This window comes from Sinohyriopsis cumingii, chromosome 18, assembly GCF_028554795.1.
Source record: "Sinohyriopsis cumingii isolate HCF-2022 chromosome 18, ASM2855479v2, whole genome shotgun sequence".
NCBI classification, from domain to species: domain Eukaryota; kingdom Metazoa; phylum Mollusca; class Bivalvia; order Unionida; family Unionidae; genus Sinohyriopsis; species Sinohyriopsis cumingii.
Window position 1 is genome coordinate 49,276,421 of NC_142978.1, and position 24,284 is coordinate 49,300,704.

At 34.4% G+C, this 24,284-nt stretch overlaps 1 protein-coding gene across 2 annotated transcripts; it reads right to left on the minus strand.

Moving 5' to 3' along the window:
• Window positions 1-1,828: 1,828 nt before the first annotated feature.
• LOC149776597 (UMP-CMP kinase 2, mitochondrial-like) lies at window positions 1,829-22,353 on the minus strand. 2 transcript variants are annotated; one of them, XM_089941080.1, is made up of 5 exons: window positions 21,649-22,353; window positions 18,104-18,236; window positions 14,788-14,989; window positions 13,414-13,641; window positions 1,829-7,678 (listed from the first exon to the last, which is right to left on the minus strand). In XM_089941080.1, exons 1-5 carry the CDS (start codon window positions 22,342-22,344, stop codon window positions 7,543-7,545), a joined length of 1,395 nt encoding a protein of 464 aa, XP_089797206.1. In that variant the 5' UTR covers window positions 22,345-22,353; the 3' UTR covers window positions 1,829-7,542. The 2 variants fall into 2 exon arrangements, with proteins under 2 accessions (XP_089797206.1, XP_089797207.1); XM_089941081.1 differs by lacking the exon at window positions 21,649-22,353 and adding an exon at window positions 20,147-20,888.
• Window positions 22,354-24,284: the final 1,931 nt, after the last annotated feature.

The window sequence follows — 24,284 nt, forward strand, 5'->3', positions numbered from 1 at the left end:
GAAAAGAGTGGTATGCAAGCCATTGTTCTTTAACTGCTCCAGTTTATCCTTTTGCTGACCTCTATTAATATTTCTGAGAGCTTCATATTTGGGATAATCTGTCACCTGTAACTGCCTTATGTTCTGTTGACTAACAGTTTAAAACAAAAAGTCAAATCTTCAGATATTTTATTCCCATCTTGCTGTCTGTGATCAATCTTACATGGGTTTTTTCGATACTGTGTCATCATTTTTGAGTGTACCCAGCTCTGTGAGTAACATCCATGTCATAAATACTTAGTTCTTGCAACCATCTTGCAACATGTCTAGTTGGATGTTTTAAGTTTTGCATCCAGCTCACTTCTGCATTGTTGGTATGAAGGAGGACATTTTGACCACACAGGAAGTAGGGCTAATATCTCGTTTTGGGTGATAGACCTTGTGCTTCTTGATCAACTTGTCAGCAATAACTTTTTCAGTGTAATCCTGCTCATGGAATAGACTGCCACCACTGACAGGTCAATGGCATATGTATTCAGTATTAATCATAATCCTGGCCTTGGATATGCTACGACTGGAGGCAACATTAAAGCTTAATTTAATTGGTTGAATTCTTTCTCACATTCTTCAGACCAACTTATTTTTCTTAAACTTTATGCATATATTATGCCATGGTTTTGTAATTTTGTCATATTCCATGACAAATCACATATAGTAGGAGGCCAGCCCAAGAATACTCATAATTTCTCTGGTATTCTGTGGAATTGGCCAATACTTAGCAGAAACCTCACAAAAAAACCATTGTTCCATTTGTTTTCTTTCCAATATTCCCCAAATGTATACAGTTTTTTTTTATATATGTAAATTCTGTTAATTCAACAGGCTTTTCCTTATCCATCAACTCCCGACCTACAGAGGTGGCTGCTTGAAGTTTTCTTTCCTCTTGCATTTCCTGTTCTTGGCTTCTTTCCATGGCCTTGACATTTCTTATATATGGAACAATTCCTGAAAAAAATCTTCTGGTGCATTGCTTTTGAAATGTGTCACATATTCGGTATTCTTACTAAAAGATTAATTTGACCCTTCCTAGAAACTCTGGTATTTTCTTGTCACTCGAGTCATTCAGTAAGTGATCTAAGAGACTTCATGCTTCCCATCACTTTCTGTCAGCATTCTTTTCTTGTTACTTGAGTCATTCAGTAAGTGATCTAAGAGACTTCATGCTTCCCATCACTTTCTGTCAGCATTCTTTTCTAGTTACTTGAGTCATTCAGTAAGTGATCTAAGAGACTTCATGCTTCCCATCACTTTCTGTCAGCATTCTTTTCTTGGATCACCTCGACTTAACATTCTCTGACATTTGGTTTTCTACCTTGGTTACCCATAATGGCCTCATATCTCAATTATTTCACTGACTATGCATCTGCATTTCATTTCAAACAAAATACATCTATAAAGCTGGTTTAAAGATAATGCTAGCTGAGCTTTTGAGTCAAGGATGACCCTCTGTGACATCTGTCTTAAATCATCTGCCATTTCTGCAACTGGCTCCCTAGACAAGCACATAATTATTGTGATAACCATCTGCATTGTTGTCTTATACTGCTATTTCTGCGACTGGCTCCCCAGAAAAGCACAGGATTCGTAGTGACAACCATCTGCATTGTTGTCTTATACTGCCATATCTTTGTCCCAGTTGTCAAACTAATGATTTGTAAGACTTACTTTTGATCCAGGATGTCACACAGACCTAAGACACCTCATTTTCTGACACTGTTTGTAACAGGTGTGTGTGTGGGCTGGGGAATGTGCTAAATGATATATAAATATAATACGTTTAAAGAAACGCTTCAGTTCAGGACCTCTTTTATTTTTTGATTATAAAAAATTATGATTAAATGCTCAATAAAAAGAAAATATGTCTAAAATATGAATATATATGATTACATGTAAATATATGTGACACAAAGAGGCTATTATATGCTGGCCTTCATATCCCCAATTTAATGTAAATATATGTGACACAATGAGGCTATTATATGCTGGCCTTCATATCCCCAATTTAATCATTATAAAGAAATGGTTACATACAGTCTACTGTATTTCATGGAATTTTTTGTACATAAAAAAATAATTATTAATTCCAGTGTACTGTATGAAAAATTATATGATAAATAAATAGTGATCATTTTGTGGTACTGACCGTGTATGAAAAATAAAGATTGTACCCGAACAAGTTCTTCTGAACACACGCTACTTGACAACCTAACGGTACAAACGTACAAAGTAAACATATATTTTCTGTCTCATTCTGCTTTAAACTTAAGAAAATAATTACAATAAAAATAAAAGTACTCAAAAAAGCTTGTCTGCATTTAGAGCATACTTCTTTGTAGCTGTTATGTTGTGTAATGTTGGCAAAATGATTAAGATGGTTAGAACACGTATTAGTTATGGGTATTGGTAAATTGTGCACAACGACAGGAGTCCACATTGTCAAGAAATTAAGTGAAACTTGTATTCTTACAGCAATAATAACCTCATTATAAAATTGCAATAAAAAAAAAACCAACACAAAATCAAGTTTTAGTTAATGTGCGCGAGCGTGCATATGTGTATTGTGTGCAAGAGCGAGAGAGATGAAACAAAATTTTATCAAGTGTACAATAATAATAATAATAATGAGGACTTTGTATAGGGCCGAATCTTTAGAAGCTCTAAGCGCTTTACAACATTAGACAACACCTATAAGATAAAAAACATATAATAATATTATTATAAAAACAAACACTATGAAATTAGAAAAACATTAAAAAATAAAAAACATGCTGAGAATATTTCAGGTAGGAAACATTATTAGGTCCATAAGTTTGTTCTTGCAGTCGAAATAAGTGAGTTTTGAGAGCCCTCTTGAATGTGATCACTGTGTCTGTGTCTAAGTTCAGTGGGCAATTCATTCCACGTTGCTGGGCCTTGGTATGCAAAAGAACGCTGTCCATATGACTTTGTTTTCATAGTGGGAATAATGAGTATACAATTGTCAGAAGAGGAGCGTAAGTATCTTGCTGGTGTGTACACATGAGTGAGATCAGATAGGTATGTTGGACTTGAGTCCAACAGTGAAACGTAGCACAGAGAACAAATTTTGTGTTTGATTCTGGATCGAATGGATAGCCAGTGTAGGGTACAGAGCAGCGGGGAGGTGTGCTCTGATCGTGGTACTCTAAGTATGATCCGAGCAGCTGTGTTTTGAACTTTTTGAAGTTTCTGGAGTAGATACTGAGATGAACCAGACAGAATTGAGTTACAATAGTCCAGTCTTGAAAGTACTAATGAACACACAAATGTTTTAGTGGCATCAACTGAAAGATATTTGCAAATTGAGCTGATGCATCTCAGCTCAAGATATGTAGCCTTGCATATGTTCATGACATGTTGGTGCAATGTGGGAGTCCTGTCCAGAGTAACACCTAGGTTTTGTACTGATTGTGTAAATTTAATGTTGGCATTGCTGATATTTACTGTTTGAGGTAAAGGATGTGAATGAGAAAGTCTTTGTGTTGTGATTAGAATGGCCTCAGTTTTATCATCATTCATCTGCAGCTTGTTACATGTCATCCATGATTTCACATCAGAAATGTATTTATTCAGGGCAGTTTTTATTTGTAGCTTTTCCAAAGAGAAAAAAGACCTGACAATTGTGATAATCCTCATGTATTAAGACCCTACTATATTCCATTATCAATTAACACCCCTAAATCAAGTATTCATTCTTGTTTTAATTATGATATACATTGTCACAACAACCACATGGCTATGCAGTGTTATTTACACAGTAGTTAAACATGCTTAGCGCTTTGGTTATTCCAGCTGAAACCAAATAGAGGGCAAGAATCGACAGGAGAGGTCAAATCAGTGAGGCTGCCAGTAGGGAAATGAGGCTCTCTTTAGGGAAAGTAAAATCTGTCAATGTGCTATTGAAGCCATTGTCCATACAGCATATGTTGTAAGGACAAGTGATCATACACATTACTTGTTACTTGAACTCACCAATAAAGATAACAATAGAGTGGTATATCAAAGAATAGATTTGTAATAAAATGTTAATTATATCAAAGATAAAACAGTACAATCATTAAAAGTTATTATATGTATATACAAATTGATTTGACATAGTCCTTGACCTTCACATTTACGATAGAAAACGACAAGGTTTTTATATTTTATTTTCATACGACTATAATGAAACAATAAGACTCATTGATCTGTGTTCTTCACTTTAGCATGCACTGAGATATAATGTTTGTTGGACAAGAAAACATCAAAGGGCTTCCAAACTCATTTTAAAATGCATGTTGTGTTTTGTTACTGTGATGGACTTCATAAGGAGAACTAATTAATGATAATATTTAACAATATGTTTTGTGAAGGCCTTTGTCCATTTGTTAATAAACACCAGTAGATATTGTAATGACAATAAGCTTATGCATCAATCACTGTATTTTATCCAGTGTATCCCCTAGAGGTGCAAGACTGAGAGTCAAAAATCTCCATGGTGTCAAAACTGGGGGTCAGATTGAGTAAAAGTCTAACTTTGGTATCAAAACTGGGGGTCAAATTAAAAATTTGGGGGTCTCTGAAGTGCAAATGAGGGTAAAGGGAAACACTGTTTATCACCAACAAATAATTATTAATTTTTGCAAAAACAAAATGGCAATACAGTATTTTCAAACTCTTTTGCAAATGTAAATAATTTACTTTATTTTTCAAAAAATACAAAATGATATGTCAAAAAAATATGATACATTTAAAATATTACTATTCTGATAACTGGATTGTGGACAAAAAATTAAAGGGCACAAAAAATACATAAAATACGGAAAGTACTTTGTACCTCAGCCTTAAATTCAGAGCAGGGGTAGGTTTCTGCTTATATTTAGTATGGCAAAATATTACTTTTGCATGAAGCTGGAATCAACAGCAGACAATAAAACTGACTTAACTGAACTGATTCCAATTACAGTAGTCCCCCTCTTGAACAGCCCCCCCTGACCAGCGGCCACCCGCTCCTTACGGCCAGAATCCGCTGGCACCGACGAGTTTGTGTTCAAAAGTACCCCTCGCGAAAGGCCACCCGGTTAACGCGACCAGCGGCCAGCATATCAGTGCAAAATTATAAAATTTACCCCTCACAAGCGGCCGCATTTTATTTGAATATGTATCCAGAACAAGTATTTTATTCATAATGTGTGTTAAGTAATCCGATTTCTGTTTCCCGATGTCAGGTTTTCGTTACTGAAAGAAGTGTTGAGTAAAGTACATTTACCACTAAGGTTAATATTATATCATTTACGCCTCACGAGAAGCCAAATTTATTCCATAAAAACCGAGAAAGACACAAATTTTAATCCATACAAAAGGGTACGTACATGTAATCCAATTAGCCTTACTGCTGTGTTATAGTAAGAAGTCCGGTTTCGTCACTCTGATAATTGTTAAAATTACAATTATTGAACAGTCATAACAGCTGAGAAGTGGCAGCATCGATGTACAATACACAAGTCAGCAGGAAAATGGTTTGGTAGCCTTTATGGCTTCCCTAAGTAAGATGTTGAGATTGTTCACTTTGATAATCAGTGGCTATTACTACTGACAATAATTGTCAAAAAATTACAAATCCTAGTGGCCGCGAGGTCAAATCTGCGTGATGTTAATGGTACATATCGAAGCCGTTTTGGCTTCTTTCACTTAGTGTAAAGAAATGTATAAAAACAATAGGGTACCAGACTGCGACTAACGAATCACGTGACAAGATAACTTCCTTTAAAATCATACGGCAATTTGTTTAGATGCATACAAAATTGTTTTATCAGTATTGTAGTTGGCAACATGAATAACTTCATGCAAAAAGATCAACATGTCATCGAGGAAAATAAAAATTCTCAGTTTAGAGGAGAACGTGAAAGTAATTCAACTAACGGGGGGGGGGGGGGTCGTCGAGGATCCTTGTAGAAAACTAACGTCGGGAAGACTAAGATAAACAATATCGTGAAAGATAATGAAACAATTCTGCAGAAGTGGAAAGGTGAAATGGACGGAGAAAGGAAGATTGTTTGAGCCAGGAGACGTTTGTATCCTGATTTGAAAGACAAGAAAAAGCAAAAATTTTGTCAGTTGAATTGGGATATGACGACTTTACCGCAAGTAACGGATGGTTGCACAGATTTCAAGTGCGACACAATATCAAGTGTTCTTTCCTAAGTGGCGAATCGGCTGATGTTAATAATGAAGTTGTCAAAGATTGGAACAAAAGACTAAACGATATATGCAGGGGATATGACAGCAAGGATATTTTTAATGTGGCGAGACTGGTTTGTTTTTTTAGACTGTTACCAACAAAGTGACAGATGATGTGAGCTGTAACATAGTTATAAAGACAGTTTTAAAACTATATCAATGGTTATTCATAGCAATCTTTTGAAAATGATGACAAAGTTTGTTTTACATTTCTTTCACATCATGCATGTGATTTTTTAATTAAAATATTAAATATTTAAAATTAAATGTACTTGTGACTTTTTTCATATGTATTTACTATTCACATTTGTCATCCCCCTCTAGAAAGGCCACCCGCATTATAAGGCCACATCCCTGCTGCATTAGGGGTGGCCTTATAAGAGGGGGACTACTGTATTGTACTATAGATCTAATTTTAGTCTATTCTGATAATAAAGAAATAAAAATTAACTAATGTGACTTAGTAAATTTGTAATTAAAACTACCTCAAGACAGTTATCTTTTTTTTAGATGGAGATATACAACTATGGATGCTATGACCTTCTACAGGTATCTGCTAATCTTCAACTTTTGCTCCTATGTATGCTCTCTGGAAAATAGTCATGTGACAATTCTGACCAATCAATGCTTGTTCAGAATGCCAAAAAGGTACTCTGTAACCAGTGACAAAAACTGAGAGTTATCATACAATTTAATAAGCATCACTTGTCTGTTTACACTCAGTAAGTAACAAACACATATTCGTTTGTATTATGATGTCTTGTCCGTTAAACATCAATGCCCTTTACGTCATAACCAAGGATGCTAGGCATGACCGAAGAGTAAACAAGTACCAATGACCCAAAAATCTTATGAGGTCACCTTTATATTAATAGAAAATGGCTACCAAATTTTGTGTTCTCCCAAAGTAAATTTTGCTTAAATGTGCTTACATTTTAAACCAACAAAAACATGCAACTGGTAACTTATTATTATCTTAAACGATATATTTAATTAGTTTTTTTTTTCTAAAAAAATCATCACTGGATTTTGGCACCATTTTGTTTCTCCATCTGAATAGCATTAACAGATAAAATGCAATATGTGTGCAGTCTTATTCTAAATTATATAAACAGTACTATAAATACACCATACGTTATTTATTGGGTTAGCTCACGTGACCGCTCATGTGACCAGTTATGTGAAAACAAGCTGCAGTGACAAATCATCATTAAACCAGGCCTAATTTGAAATTGGACCAAGTAAATAAATAAGGGTTTTGAGTAGCTAAGTCTTCTGACTAAAGGTAATGTCATGTTTGCTGAGCACTTCTAGAGCTGACTGTACAACTGACTCCACTGAACCACATGCATCTATCTCTATACAGGATGGGTCCTCCATTCTCCTGTAGGCCTCACACAATCTGTAAATGAAGAATTGATGATTAGTATTGCCAGCTACATGAAAACATATAATTCTAATTTAAGTACATGCAGATACAAAACCTTTTCCAGAACACTACTAACATATTTGACTATAACAAACAAGGGCTGCACTATGGAATTTTCTCTGAAGACTCAAGCTCCTATTTAAATTCAGTCTTAATAAACCATTAGTAGCAAGTATATTACATAATGTAATTTCCCTCAATCTCTGAAATTTTTCTTTCCAAACAAATAAAACAGTTTGATTTATTGCTAACGTGTGCATTTTCCTTTATAAAAAATATTAAACCCCCTGTTATGACTCTATAATGTTAAACTAAGTAATAGAAAAAAGTGAAACCAATCAGTTTTGTAAAATTCAACAACTTTTTTATTATTTCCCTAGAAAATAAAGTGAAAATTTAAAGGGAACTTACAGTCTTGTGATTTTAAGTCCCAGATAATCCTAAAGGTTCTATCACAAGACAAAAGTTTAGAATATTCCAAATGAATTCCAATAATCTTGAATGTTCTGATGTACCAAAGTCTGGGTGTATCATAATGATACAATCCAGAATGTCTCTGAATGATTCCTCAATAATCCCAAAGTAGTGTTTCAGTCTGAAAAGTCCATGAGCACTTTGTAATTCCAATGAATAATGTAAGTCATTCCTCTCTAATTATATCTGAACACAACTAAATGTGATTCCAGACTGTTGTTAAAATAGGAATGAAGTATTTCTTGACAAAAGCCTAATTATATGCATCCCCACTAGATCTATGTCACAATAGCATTTTCTGAAAAAACTCAATGGAAAACTACAAAAACCTGTAAACAAGTTCTCTTCCAGAACCTTCTAAGGTCATAAAAAGGGCTAGGTCTTTAATTCAAATTCAAGTAAATATCTTTAAATAAAAATAGCATTAGTCAGGTAGGCCCAAAACTCCTGCCTTCAATTATGGACAAAGATCAAGCATCAAACAACACAATACAAATTAAATACAGTAAGAGTCGGAGTCTGGCTACCAGTTTATATATAGTGAGAGAATACAGTCTGTAAACCAAGCTAATGTACATATCGCTAATTGCCAATACAATACTTTAGAAAGAACTATTAATAAAGAATAGAGTATTATGCACAGATCTTGCTAGGATTTAAAAACTAGGAGTCCAGGACTCACATTTTGGTAAAAATAGGAGTCCCACCAGCAAAAATTGCAGTCCCCTCCCAAAAACTAAGAAAATTAGAAGAACTATTGCTTGCCATTGAGTTTAATTTCTACATTCTTTATAACAGAAATAGCTCTTCTTTGTCCTTCAGAGTGAGACTGAATTTTGTCAATCCATGTAAAGACTTATTTCAAATACTAACCTAAGGCATCACACACTTTCTTACACTTAGCTACTGTTCCACCCAAACTAACAGTTCTAGCAACTTTAGCACTCTTTCAAATCTTGTTACAATCTTCATCAGTTTGCCATTTAACCCCAAAACACTTATCGAAATTTTTGAATGGCATTTTGTCTAAGCCTAAGCATATCTTGATTCTGAGGTCACATGCACTGCTTATTCCGCTACATTCGGAAATTAACACAATAATGAAAGCTAAAGTTGTTTATTTGATGTACTCTTATAAATAACCACATGTACATCTCTGGGTCTTTCTGCCTCTGAATTCAATCACTGTAAATATCAGTACATTTTCCCACCCATCTGCTGTTGTTGTTGTAGGGTTTAACGCCATTTTTCAGCACACAATAGGCTATACATGGCGGCCAGTATTAATGGTGGAGGAAGAACCCGGGAAAACCCCAGAAAGAACCACCGACCCTCAAGAAGCTACTGGCAAGCTTTCTCACATACCCACATTGGCCGAATCCGAGACTCGAACCTACGCAGACAGAGGTGAGCCCACCCATCTGCCAGTCAAAGCCTTTTAATTTACTGCCCAGCTATTGCATCATGTTCTTTTGATGTACTCTTATAATGGCAACATGTACATCATAGGGTCTTTCAGCCAGTGAATTATGTCATTGCAAATATCAGCACAGCTAACTGATCAACACATTTTCCCACTCAGCAGGTGGCAAGTCTTTAAATTTTGCTGCACACCTATTACATGCATTTGAAGGACTCCCACCGACAAAACTGGCATCCAAATACAGGTGATTAAGCATTTCCAAGACCTCTGACATGTACAGTGATTGTAGTTAGTTTTCCTTATATTGTACTGAAACTGGACTTTAGAAACTGTTTTTTTTTGTACAAAACTGTTATGAGAGACCACCTGTCTTGAGAGACCATTTGTTGTTGGCAGAAGGGACGGTCTCTCATAACAGCTTTTACTGTATATATAACACCCTACATTGTTTATGCAAACTGAAAAATACCTGACACATGCTTATGTCATCAACATCAAGGCAAATATCTGTAGACATCAGCACAATTCAAAATTTTCACCAGCCAAATGTTTATAATGAAATGAACTCATAGATGAAAAGTTTTATTGCGATTCTTTATTGCTAGTGCCACAGTGTATCTGATTATCTTTTGCCTACAATGAACTATTGATACCACACACATATACAAATGCGTCTATCTTTTGCCTACAATGAACTATTGATACCACACACATATACAAATGCATATATCTTTTGCCTACAATGAACTATTGATACCACACACATATACAAATGCATATATCTTTTGCCTACAATGAACTACTGATACCACACACATATACAAATGCATATATCTTTTGCCTATAATGAACTATTGATACCACACACATATACAAATGTGTATATCTTTTGCCTACAATGAACTATCGATACCACACACATATACAAATGCATATATCTTTTGCCTACAATGAACTATCGATACCACACACATATACAAATGCGTATATCTTTTGCCTACAATGAACTATTGATACCACACATATACAAATGCATATATCTTTTGCCTACAACGAACTATTGATACCACACACATATACAAATGCATATATCTTTTGCCTACAATGAACTATTGATACCATACACATATACAAATGCATATATCTTTTGCCTACAATGAACTATTGATACCACACACATATACAAATGCATATATCTTTTGCCTACAATGAACTATTGATACCACACACATATACAAATGCATATATCTTTTGCCTACAATGAACTATTGATACCACACACATATACAAATGCATATATCTTTTGCCTACAATGAACTATTGATACCACACACATATACAAATGCATATATCTTTTGCCTACAATGAACTATTGATACCACACACATATACAAATGCGTATATCTTTTGCCTACAATGAACTATTGATACCATACACATATACAAATGCATATACTACTCCTAAGCTTAATCATTTTGAGCAATAAATGTAATTTTACAAAAAATATCCTAAATGCATGTAAAAAAAAATCTTAAAATAATACATTTAAAAACTTAATTTTAAAAGATTTAGTTATTTCACTTTTCAAAGAAAAACTTTATTCAAGAGTATTTTCCCTTGTTAAGATAGACCAACAATAAAACTTAAATACGGAAATTGCAACGGAGGATTGGTTGATGAACAATACACTATATGTAGACAATTTGATTACCAAAACAACTTTCGTGTATATTTCCATAAAAAATGACATGCAAATAACAAAAACATTCAAATCTGAAGTAATCAGTTTACTTTTATGGTAAACTTTATAATAAAATATAATAATCAACACGTTACACAAGTACTGTGTTTTTGTTGTTACAGCAATTTAATTATTTTAAAACCTGGCTGCATGCATAAAAATCCGCATGTAATATGTGCATGCATAAAAATCCGCATGTAACATGTGCATGCATAAAAAACCACATGTAACATGAGGAATAGGGCTGCCATTAAAGGAAATAATATAAAAGGACTAAGACTTTCTGTTAACATGTCTGTTCAGTACACACAACCTTATGCAACTGATGTCACATCTTGAATGTAATGTCACAAGGCCTCGCATCTTTATGCCTTTCGGGTATTCGACAGACCATTCAAGCAAGAAATTGGCAACCTCATTTAGGAAGGAATTAGGTCAGACTGGCAGCGAGTTTGTCTATCCTATCATGTCACACAGACAGGTTAGAAGTGAAACTGAATTTTAAAAGTTTAGGTTATTTTTAGTTTTTTAAAGGTTTTAAAATATTTTTGACGTTTTGGACATACAATAGTTACGAGGTATCTCCATGGTGAGCATATTTATTACAAATCTGATACAGTATGTTTTGAGTTTATTCCTAAACATAAAGAAAATAAAGATAATTAATAAATAATTAAAATGACCAGATGTCTTTAATTTGCATAGTTCATGCGCTTTCTATACCACTTGGCTAACCTAATGAAAACCATGTGCAAAAAAGTACTTTTGTGGGGTCATGGTAGCAACGTTCACCATTTTTTCAAAATACCAATGATGATACTTTACTGTACAAAAGCTATAATTATGCCAGGTGTTACAGGTAACCAGTGATTATCATTCTTTCAGCATGCATCTAAATTGCTTTATGGGCTCAGATAAGTTGTCGTCTATGAAGGAGAAAAGTAATAAAGATTAAAATTCTGCCAGCTATTTGGGATCCCAAGAAAGATTACATCCAAGTAGTTTGTGATGGCTGTCATTTTGCACATTCTCATTTTCGGTGTTTACATAGATAAAATCTATGATTTGGGTTCAGAGTTGTCCAGATCGCTAGATAAATCATCAGTACCAAAGCCAGAAAAATAAAGCTTCAGAACTTTTATTGATAATTTTCCTCAATCTTTGGCTTTTACATTGCTATCACTATTGAAGAGTTTGAAATGTTTTGTAATCAAAGCATTTGTGCATTGGTTTCTATTTTGTAATTTACAATTATAATGTGTAAAATTGCAGCCTATTTAAAGATTCATCATGAATTATGTATTTTTTTTACAAATTGACTGGCTGAAAATTTAAGAATGATCCACCTTTATTGACAAACTATCTAGACTAGTGAATTTGTATCATCTGGGACATGCTGTACTTATCAAACATTGTGATTCTGCACAAATGGCATGTCGATCATATGTGAATAACAAACAGGCATTATATCTCAAAATCATTGTTGTTGTTGTTGCTGTTGTTTAACGCCATTTTTCAGCACACGATAGGTTATACATGGCGGCCAGTATTAATGGTGGAGGAAGAACCTGGGAAACCCCCGGAAAGAACCACTGACCCACGAGAAGCTACTGGCAAGCTTTCTCACATACCCACATTGGCTGAATCCGAGACTCAAACCCATGCAGACAGAGGTGAGATGGCAGTGATCCATAACAGAGAATGCTTTAACCACTCGGCCACTCGGGGCCCCTACTCAAAATCGTAAAGAGATGAATAATGACATCCTGAATTTATTTGATTTTTTTAAAAAATACAATAACACCAACTGATTCCATTTACAGTAATCTTGTGTAAGCTAGCCTGGTATTTCCACCATCATTTTGACTATCTCTGTTGTAGGTAAATCATAGTAACCTACATTGTATGTACAAGTTACTAGGAATTAATAGGTCAACCAAGCCAGCTATATATACTCTTGTATAAAATAGTAGGTTTATTATAAATATTGATAGAACAATAACAATACTGTACTGAAGATATTTTATGAATTATTTTTGGTGAAATAAATGGAAAAGATTTCTTCTAACCTTTTTCTAAACAACTTGTCCCTGTCAAGATGTTTTTCTTCAAATGTGCTCTCCTCTCCCCTTCCACTAAGTCGTTGCTTGCGGACTTCCTCTGTCACAGAAAGGAAGAGAACCACACTGGGCCGAAGCAGGTCTTTGGGCCACTTATACACCATATGACCCAGTTCAGGTAAATCGGCAGTACTCGATTCATTGGCAATACCATATGCAGCTGTGCTGTGCCAATACCTGCATGAACACAAGATAATAACGTTAGTTGCTATTTATGGCCCCAAGTTCTCAAATATTTTGAGGGAAAAAAACTTGAACTCAAAAACCCCCAAATTTGAACTGATCCTTGGATTAAGTCAAGTTAACTGAATTTAATGAGACTCACTTACTGACTATTCACCAAATAATCTTAACATATTTTAGAATGAAAATCATCAGGAATAATAACCCAAATGGCCTATATTAATTATGTTCCAGTCATACGTATTCTCAAGGCTGTTCCAGTGAAACTAACTTGGGACCCAGGGAAGGAACTTTCATTGTATAGTAGTCACCCCAAGATGCAATTTAGAATTTTTTATCATTTTAATTTGAACTATGAGTAACCAGACCACCCTGGCATATATATGTTTAAAAAAGTGCCTTCAATGGGAACAATCTATACTTAAATGGAACAAACCTCATATAAGTTGTCCTATATTAAAATTATTTATACTGATATGAAGGTATGGCAAATCAATGGCAGCAAACAATCACTCAATATGGTGGCTAATATTGTGACCCTCACAACAAAAAAATTTTGAAAATTTTGTCTGGAAATCATTTTTTTTAAATACTTTTTACTTAACACTCACTAAAAACACTTTTTAGAAAACATTCTTCCAGCACAATAACTATATTCTGAATGCTTTAAATCTAATATTTTCTAAAATATTGATTTTTCAAACATTAGACCAAAAAAAAAGAAACAAAAAATTATCCTTTGAATGTACAGTACTCTTTAACTACAATCCATACAATGGCACCAAACTATCAAGATTCTTTCTTTCATGTGAAAGAAATAAGCTATAGATATTTGGCATGACAACTTAAAGGTCAAGGTCACAATGACCCAAATACAGAAAATTCATTTCAACATTATTAAACCGTTTTTATTCTATGTCATCTTCTTTCCACAAACTTCATAAAGATTACAATGATTTGTCTTTGTAGCAAGAAGGGAACCAATTAACTGACAGGATAAAAACTCCATGTTAAGGTTAATGGTGCCAATTAATTAGCACTACTGTGAGTCAGGCCTCTTGTTTACATACTGCACTCCCCTTCATTTAACAATGTCAACACATGCTTTCAAAATCTTAAAGAGGGCTCTGGATCCATTACCTGTCCATTATAACAGGTCTTGTCTGACACTCTTTGGCTATTTCCATGGCAACAAGGTAATTGCCAACACTGTAGTAAGCTCGTCTTACAATCTCCGGTACAGCATCAAAAGGCTGCCTCAAATGCTGGACAAGTGGTGGCGGAGTATAATATCTGGCAGCACCTAACTTGTCCTCTAGAATCTTAGTAAGAGTTGTCTTTCCTGAAATTGAAATGATACATTTCTCAAGTGTGTCTGTGATTTCATTCTGAGCATGAACACACAAAAAAAATCATACTATTCAATAGGATACATTTCAATGCTGAAAATTTTCTTTGATCAAATATTTGCAGTGTGACAGTTCAAAGTCATCTCTAGCACTGGGGCATCTTAACACAGACATGTAGCATATTGTCCCACCCAGTCAAAATCCTGTTACCAGGCCAATCAGTCTTAATACTAACCTCTTAATGCTGAGCACCTAGCAAGGCAGCTGTTAGTACCATTTTTATAATTCTGTGGTATGACATAGCTAGGGATCAAACCCGCGACCTCCCACATCCAAGGCAGATGCTCTAACCACTAGGCCACCGGAGCGGTCTATGCATTAAGTAACATGAAACATTACAATAATCCCTAACTATAACACCCCCAAATATACCGCTGCCTCTTACAATGTAACATTGGTACAGGTGAGCAGTATAGCCCAGATACCAATTTATTGCAGTGCTTCTTTTTCTGGTCACAGTACTTCTCCACAACACCAGTACTTTGTGTCAGTGATTCCAAAAATATTTAAAAATGGACGAATTTGTCACAGACTATTGAATGATACAAAAATAATTATGATTTATTAACCTTGAATTGGTTTGACACATGTCATGTATGCAAATATGACAGGTGAATGGGATGTTGTGAAAGATATTCATGCCAAATTAAAGTTTTGTAAATATTTCAGATCTTATAAAGAAAAAAAATTTTATTTTTCAATTATTTACTTGCAAATGTTAATTTGTTAAGTACATGTATGCCTTTGTAGGACAAGGAATCTTCCCAGGATTTTCAGGAGAGCATCTGTTTTATATTTGAATTTTACATAATTCCTCTAGCTATTAAATATTTTCTCGTTTATTAAGTGAGTGTGTTTGTTTAATGTTTACTGTTCTCTCTGACGTACTTCCTGGTATTTAGTTATAACCTAGTTGCTCACTTCTGGATTTATTAAAGTTTCAGCTTGTACTACTAGGGTTTCTCAAACTGTCCAAACATATCTATCTGTCCAACTCTACAAACGTATCTAACTGTCACCTGTCTGAACAGATATAATTTTCCACCTGTCCTAATAGATTTAACTGTCCATACATATCTAACTGTCCAATTTTCCAAACAGATCTAACTCTCAAACTGTCCAAACAGATCTAACTGTCCAACAGTCCAAACATATCTAACTCAACTTCTGAAAGCCTGTTCTTTCATATTTTGTGAGCAAATGACAAGTTATGTATCAAACCATCAAATAAAGTGGTACCTTGAGGCATATTTCTTCAATATTGCAGTTCATTTTAGATCACTAGCAATCATGATGTCTACAAATTTTTTTGGTTGAGTTTTTCTAAAGTTTCTTCCAAGCAATAGGACATTAATTTTATGAGTTTTTTTATTTGCATTTTATTGCATTTTTAGCATTGGAATCACACAGCCTATTTTCATGTCCATTATAAAGCTGACTTCAGTTGTAAACAAGAGGAATTCATCTGCACCTGTTAAAAAATTTCTTGTCAAAATGATTAAAGTGACAAATGAGAGTGATAGAAATATATTACATCTCTCTTACATCGTTCCTTCTCTCTCCAAAATGCTTGGGTCACAATAGAGATTATTAAAGTAACTGGTAAAAATAAACTGCCAGTTGAAATTGATCCTTGCAAACTGATATCTTCCCCAATCATGAAAAAATGGAAGTAGTGACAAAATTTGAGTGCTGCCATGAACTAAACGTATAATGCATAAGCCATTATTTTCTTATTACTCTTAATATAACCCTTACCTCTGACCTTTAAATCCCAGAAGCTATAGGTATGTTTATTACTCTAAATGCAAATCATGCACAAAGTATTATGCATCGGAGAACTTACTCAGGAAATATTTATTCTCTAAACCCATTTTTCACTGAGCTACAATGACCATGACCACTGACCGTTTGACAACAATATCAGTCAGCCATAAGTCAAAGCCCTTCAGAATCTTTGGTTAAGTCTAGAATGATAGGTATTCTGTAAAAAATATGTTTCTACTTTTAGTCAAAGTGACTTTGACCAGACTCCAAAATCAATAACATCAATTTTTATTCCAAAGGGATGCCTCCTTTTACTGTCAGTGACCTTGATCTTTGACCTTTTAACCCCCAAATCAACAGGCTTCTTCCTAATGCTAAGTTATCTATAAAGTTTGGTTCAGGTCTGTGGGGCAAAATTAATGTCATAGTGTGAATACCAGTTTTTTTTATATTGCAATCAGGATCTCAACTTTTTGATCCCATACCACATGCCACTATGTTTTTTAATTCAGGAGGAATGCCAGAGATTTTCAAAATGGCTTATGTGACAGCCATATTGGATATCAGACATTTTCATTTAAGATCAATATGACATGAAAAATAGTCTTTTGGTGAAAAGCCAACATTGGAGAAGGAGAAGCAATAACAAGATTTTCAAGATAGCTATTGTGGTGGCCATATTGGGTGGCCAAGTGGTGCCACTTTCATGACAATCCACCATGTAGTTATGGAGGAGTAGTAATAACAAACCTGCGCCATCAGATGGATGGAAAACATACAACAGACCGTTCTATAAGCCCTCCTGATCTATGACTAGTAGTGCCAACAAATCAGAGGTAAAACCTAAAAATATACGTATCAGTGCTGAAAAGAAGAAAGAAAAATAAACCTGTTCTGACTGCCCAAAGACAAGTTACAAATTTTGTGAAACAAGTCAAATTGCATGCATCATATATATATATATATATATATATATATATATATATATATATATATATATATATATATATATATATATATATATATAAAACGTGAGGGAATTTCCTGGACATTTTAGCTCAATGGTTCCAAGAATATGTACTTGTGTAGCCACCTCAGCATGAATGTTTGTTAAAGTTCAAGTTGTCTGTATCTGCATCTCCTTTGTAGATCATGGTGGGTGGGCAGTTTAAAAAGGAAAATTGCTGATTACGTCATGGCAATTTTACAGATTTCAATTTCTGGCCTAAAGAATATGTTCTGAGTTTGTTTTTAAAACTAAAAAGCACAGCTACTGTTACCTGTGGCATCCAGCCCTTCAACTACCACAAAGGGATGCTTTAAGCTCATTTCTGCTGACTGCTTCTTGAAATCAGCAAGAAGATTCCTGTCGGCTATCTCCAATAACTCTTTTACATCTGGCATGTCATAACACTGAAATAATAAATCACAGGTATGTGGTATTACAAGGACATAAGATAACAAGAGTTTCAAGATGGCTGCTGTGGTGGAATATTAAATACCAGATCAAAACCATTTTCATGCAGGAGCAACTTGACATTATAAGAACTTACCTGGTGAAAATCACATGTTGGTATGACTTTCCATTTATGAGGAATAGCAATACAATTTCTTCTGTAGCAGCCATATTGAACATTACATCAGCATCATTTTCATTTGTGACCAGCCAGACATTATAATATATCTTTAAGTAAAAACCAATGTTAAGATGACCATCCATTCTGGAGGATTTACTTCGACAAGATTTTCAAGATGGCACCTGTGGCAGCCATACTGGATGTCTGGGTATAACCATTTATGACCAAATATACATCATAAGTAGTCTTCTGGTGAAGCTCCATGTTGATATGGTTTCTGTACAGGAAAAATAACAATAACAAGACTTTCAACATGGCTACCATGGCAGACACAATGAATGTCTGAGCAGCACTGCTTTCATTTATGAAAAACTAGTCCTTGGGATGACTGTGTTTAAAGTTCCATGGCAATCCTCCACATAATTAAGGAGGAACTGAGATGTTGTTGTGGGGTTTAACGCCATTTTTCAGCACACGATAGGCTATACATGGCAGCCAGTATTAATGATGGAGGAAGAACCCAAGAAAACCCCGGAAAGAACCACCGACCCACGAGAAGCTGCTGGCAATCTTTCTCACATACCCACATTGGCTGAATCCGAGACTCGAACCGGCGCAGACAGAGGTGAGATGGCAGTGATCCGTAACGGAGAGCGCTTTAGACCACTCGGGGCCCCTGGAAGTGATATTAAACTCATGCTAACAGACAGACTGATGTAGGATTACAGGCGTTCTAGCAAGTTGGTCTATAAACAGTAGAGGTAAGAAAAGTTCTATTATTTTACAAATATCTTCACTAGATAGTGTGCTATTATTAGGATTGTTATCTGCATGTGGAATGTTGGTATATAGTGATGTTACATCTAAAGACACCAGGATAGAGTTTTATTTGAGTTATCAGGTTGCTATGGAATAGACTATAGTTTTTAATGAAATCAGTAGTATCTTTAATGTATGAAGGAAGTGATTTCATTAAAGGTTGTAAAACACTATCAATAAATTTGGATAGGTTTTCAGTATATGAATTACAACCTGATATATTGGGTTGTCCTGGATAATTTAAAGGTAAATTATAGTCAGAATTGTTATGAGTTTTGGGTAATATGTGGAATTGAGGTGTATGTATCTTAAGTGAGAAAGTATCAAATTTCTCATATACGGAATTATTATTTTTAGCAATCTCATTACTGCATGTTGAAATTTTTTATTTAATTTTTATTGACGGGTCTTCGTTAATGTTTGTAGTATTTTTCATCATTTAATTGACGTTCAACTTCATTAACGTAATCTTCTTCATTCATAAAAATAACAGTGTTTGATTTATCAGCCTTTTTAATCACTATATTGTTGTCATTCATTTGATTAAATATAGACTTAATTTTATCCTTAGAAATATTACTATGATATTGCTTTTGATGATTACCAGTTAATATCTCTTTCGTGATCATGTCAATATAAAAATCTAAATATGAATCACATCCACTAGGTGGTGTATAAGATGATTTAATTGTGTTAAAATAACCCATTTTTTAGAATGAAAAGAATTTGATTTACTCTCTGAAATGTTGTATGCTTTATCATAAAAAATTTCCTTTAATTTTAGGCATTTAGAAAAATTACAAATTTCTTCAGCTAATTTAATTTTATTGAGACATTGGTTTGGGACAAATTTTTAGCCCTTTGCCTATCAGAATATAGTCATTATCAATTAATCTTCAACGTAAGAGATTTAACACGGTTTCTTACCTCTCTTAATTTGTTTTCTTCTATTTTTTTTCTTTCTTCAACTCTCTACTTTTGAATCTGCGGAACCTCCTATTCTTTTGTCTTGTGATCTTGTTTCTATTAGCCCTTATAAAATCTTTACCAGGTTAGTTAGTGTCTTTCTCATGGTCACTGTTTCTGATTCGCCCCATTTTACGGCTTATGTTTAAGTTTTCATTGTTGTGCCCTGGGGAGTCAAGTTTTTTTCTCTCTTGTTCATCATGTTGATTTCTATTTATGTTGACTCTGGTTTACTGATGTTTTGGGAGGTGCTATATGTGTATTACTGTTCCTTGCTGTAGTTTCTTTGGGTTTTGAATACTTCCTTTCTTGCTGTTCATTACTCTGTTGTTGCGATGATTTCAATGCTACTTTTCTGCAGCTGCTTACTCTGTTGTTGTGATGATTTGCTGCTTTTCTACTGCTGCTTTTTCAGCTGTTTATGGATTATATGCTATTTTCTAGTTATTTCAACTTGTTGACTTTTTCTTCTTTACTCTTTTGTAAATTGTTCAGCTTTTTATTCTGTTTCAGAGGTGTATTATTTTTCATTAATTCTGTTTTCTGATATACTTCTTGATCAAAACTGAAAAGGCTTTGCCCATCTAGTTTCTTCTTCAATTCATCCCAAACATTTTCCATCTGTTTTCCTATGTTTAGTGATATTTTTTGTTGTTCTTCTGCTAATCGCTTGCATATGTTTAGCGAAACTTTATGTAACAGACTGTTGATTGAATTTTGGAATTCTTTATTTCCATTTCCTATGCATATTTTCAGTTTCAGTCGTAAACCTGATTGAACAATCCCCTCCTCAACACATTTTGTTCAAGAAACTGCTGTGAAGGCTGCTTTTCATTTGTTTTTCAGATAGTAAATTAATGTTTGATATTTCAAAGATGTCATTACTCTCAGCTGATCACAATCTGATGCCATTCTTTAGTTGAAAAATTTCAGAATTGGGATTACAAAAGCAACACAAATGCCGAAAAGTCTGTGCAACTACTTTCACCGTTTTGCTTTTTCATGCACAAAATGTTTTGAAAGAAATGGATGACATCTTTTATTTTCTAATACATCATCAATTACTTTCAAAAAATTTCATGCCTCAAAAAGCATAAATGTGAAACTAGTTGCACAGAATTTTTGGCACTTGTGCTGTTTTTTATCACAATTTTGAGTAAGTAAAATGCATTGCTAAATGACTGAATAAATTAAAAGCATTTGCTAAATTAATAAGTTCATAAAAAGCATTTGCTAAATTACCGAGTAAATAAAAAACATTTACTAACTTACTAACTGAAAAAGTTTCCTAAATTACCGAGTAAATAAAAAACATGTACTAACTTACTAAATAAAAACCTTTGCTAACGTACTAAATAAAAACGTTTGCTAAATTACTCAGTAAGAAACATTTTCTAAATTTCTGAGTAAATAAAAATCATTTGCTAAATTAATGAATAAATAAAAAGAATAATTTATATCACCTTCTGTAATATATATCTGGCTTCTTCATAGCTGTGAAAAACAGGGCTTAAACTTGGGTTGTTAAATATCCAAGATGACTCGTCTTCTTCACTGGTAATTTCAACATGAAATTTAAAACTTTTTTCTCCATCTTTCTCTGACACTGCTCGAAATATGCATGTGCTCTCGGCTTCCAAGTAAACTTCAAAAGCGGATAGATTTTCCGTCTGTTGTACATACTTAAGTATATCATCCTCGCTGTTTGATTTTATACCTACACCGCTTTTAACAGCCCATAAACCTCTCTTTACTGCCCCATTGTCGAGCGCGCTTTTTAAATTTGTGGGACATGATAACACAAATGCAAAAGTAAAATCCGTCCAAACACTCGATCCTCTGTATAGTTTGTGTGCTATAACTGCAGATTTCACATAACTATCTTCGTCAATGAATGATCCATTCGGAATGATCAAATAGGACTTTAAGTTTTTATCTAGATAAGAGGAAAGCCGTCGTGCTTTAGTTTCAGTTTCGCATGCAGATTCTTGCAAACGTCGATGTCGTTGGAGTTTGACATATCTGTCTGGGAATACGATGTAAAGATGGTCACCTAGGATATTCCCTGCAGCTGTTTGCGTCATAATCCCTTGCACTGATTCTCTGATAAAACCAAAATAATTTGCGACAAAAGCGTTCAAACTTCTATTCCAGCTCATTACAAACGGTGTTCAATGATACTTTTTCCACATGTTTTTGAAGTCCGTAACTTTTTCCACATGTTTTTAAAGTCCGTAATCAGTCTTCCGTTTTAATACATTTATGTTGATCATTAACTTTTTCTTTTAAAGCAGATGAGTAAGGAAATTTAAGTAAAATTTTTTAATGAAATCAGACGATAGCTTAAAGTTTAATATGCATCATAGTGGAGTTTAATGAATACCATATGCTTGTTAGGAATGCTGGCTGATTCGGACCGTGGCTGATTCTGCACAAATTACGGGCTGATGCGGCACAAGTGCTTGGCTGAGTGTGTGTGTTTGTGTGTGTGTGATTTGGATTTTTAACCTAGCTTTAACAATTTTTCAGTCATATCGCTACGATGTCTGCAGTGTGACAGTTTATACTGATGTCTAGCACTGGGGCATCATGCCGCAGACATGTAGCATGATGTCCCACCCAGTCACATTATCCTGACACCAGGCCGACCAGTCCTAACACTAACCTCGTAATGCTGATCGCCAAACGGGGAAGCTGTTAGTATCCTTTTTACAAAAAAAAATAAATAATAAGTCTTTGGTATGACTGGGCCGGGAATAGAGCCTGGCTTATTGGGAACACGTGAAATATTAAAAGAAAAACAATAAAGCACACATACCTGATTTACTATACTAGTTTTTTTTTTTTTTACTGCTTTCACAAGCATGGTAAGAGAATGTAAGAGGTTTATTCTTTCTTTTAAATTTGCATCAGATAGTTATTAGCTGAAATCAGAACAAAACCTATGAGTTATCGCATCTAGATTTTATAACCAAATTATCTGTAAATATTGGAATAAAAAAAATATAAGTTTATTTTTCATTAAAATTAGACCAGTATCAACACTGTCAAATAATAATAATAATGAGAAAGTTGCATAGCGCCTAGTCTTTAGAAGCTCTATGCGCTTTATAACATTAGACAACACCTAAAACATTTTTTTTAAAAAAAAAACAAACATATATAATGATATGATTACAAAAATAAACGCCATGAAATTAGAAAACATAAAACATGCTGAAAATATTTAAGGTAGGAAACATTATTAAGTCTTTAAGTTTGTTCTTGCAGCAGTCGAAATAGACGAGTTTTAAGAGTACTCTTGAATGAAACAGTAATGCATATAAATTGACCGAATATATTTATTGATTTCTCATGCAAAAGTAGTGAATGGGGATACCCTAGGGACAATGGGAATTACCATTAAAAACACCCTTGGGTCAATCTGGGGACTATGTAAATTTAACATTAACCACCCTGGGTCACTCTAGGGACAATGGAAATTTAACATTGGCAAAAAACCCTGGGTCACTCTGGGGACAAGGGAATTTAACATTGGAGAAAGGAAATATCCATGCTAGGGACATTCTAGGGACAAAGGCATTCGAACAATGGAAATTTAACATGGGAGATATTGCTGGGTCACTCTAGGGACAATGGGAATTGAACATGGGGAATAGAGTTTGGGCCTGTATAGGGACAAGGGGAATTGAACATGGGATTTTTTTAAATTTTTTTTTTTTAAAAAAAATTTTAAAAAAGGGGTAGGCAATGGAAAGTCAATCTCTTTTCGAGAAATGTGGGTGGCCCTGAAAAGGGCCTTTGGTTTTATGTTAATATTAACATAGACGGCATCTGTCACATCTTCTTCTTCTTAAACTCCTTCTAACTGCAGGTCCATACACAAGTACTCTCTTGAGGCATCCTTGTCTTTCTATGTAAACTCTTCTCATCCACAGACTAGTATCTGTCCTATCGACAACAGTCCACTTGGACCGGACATACATGGGTATGTCCGTCCTGAACATCATTGTTGACACAAGGGTGGAAGATTGAACGTCGGTCCACATCTTGAGGCTCCGAGAACAGGTGAGTGATTGCGCTGAACTGCGTTTATTTA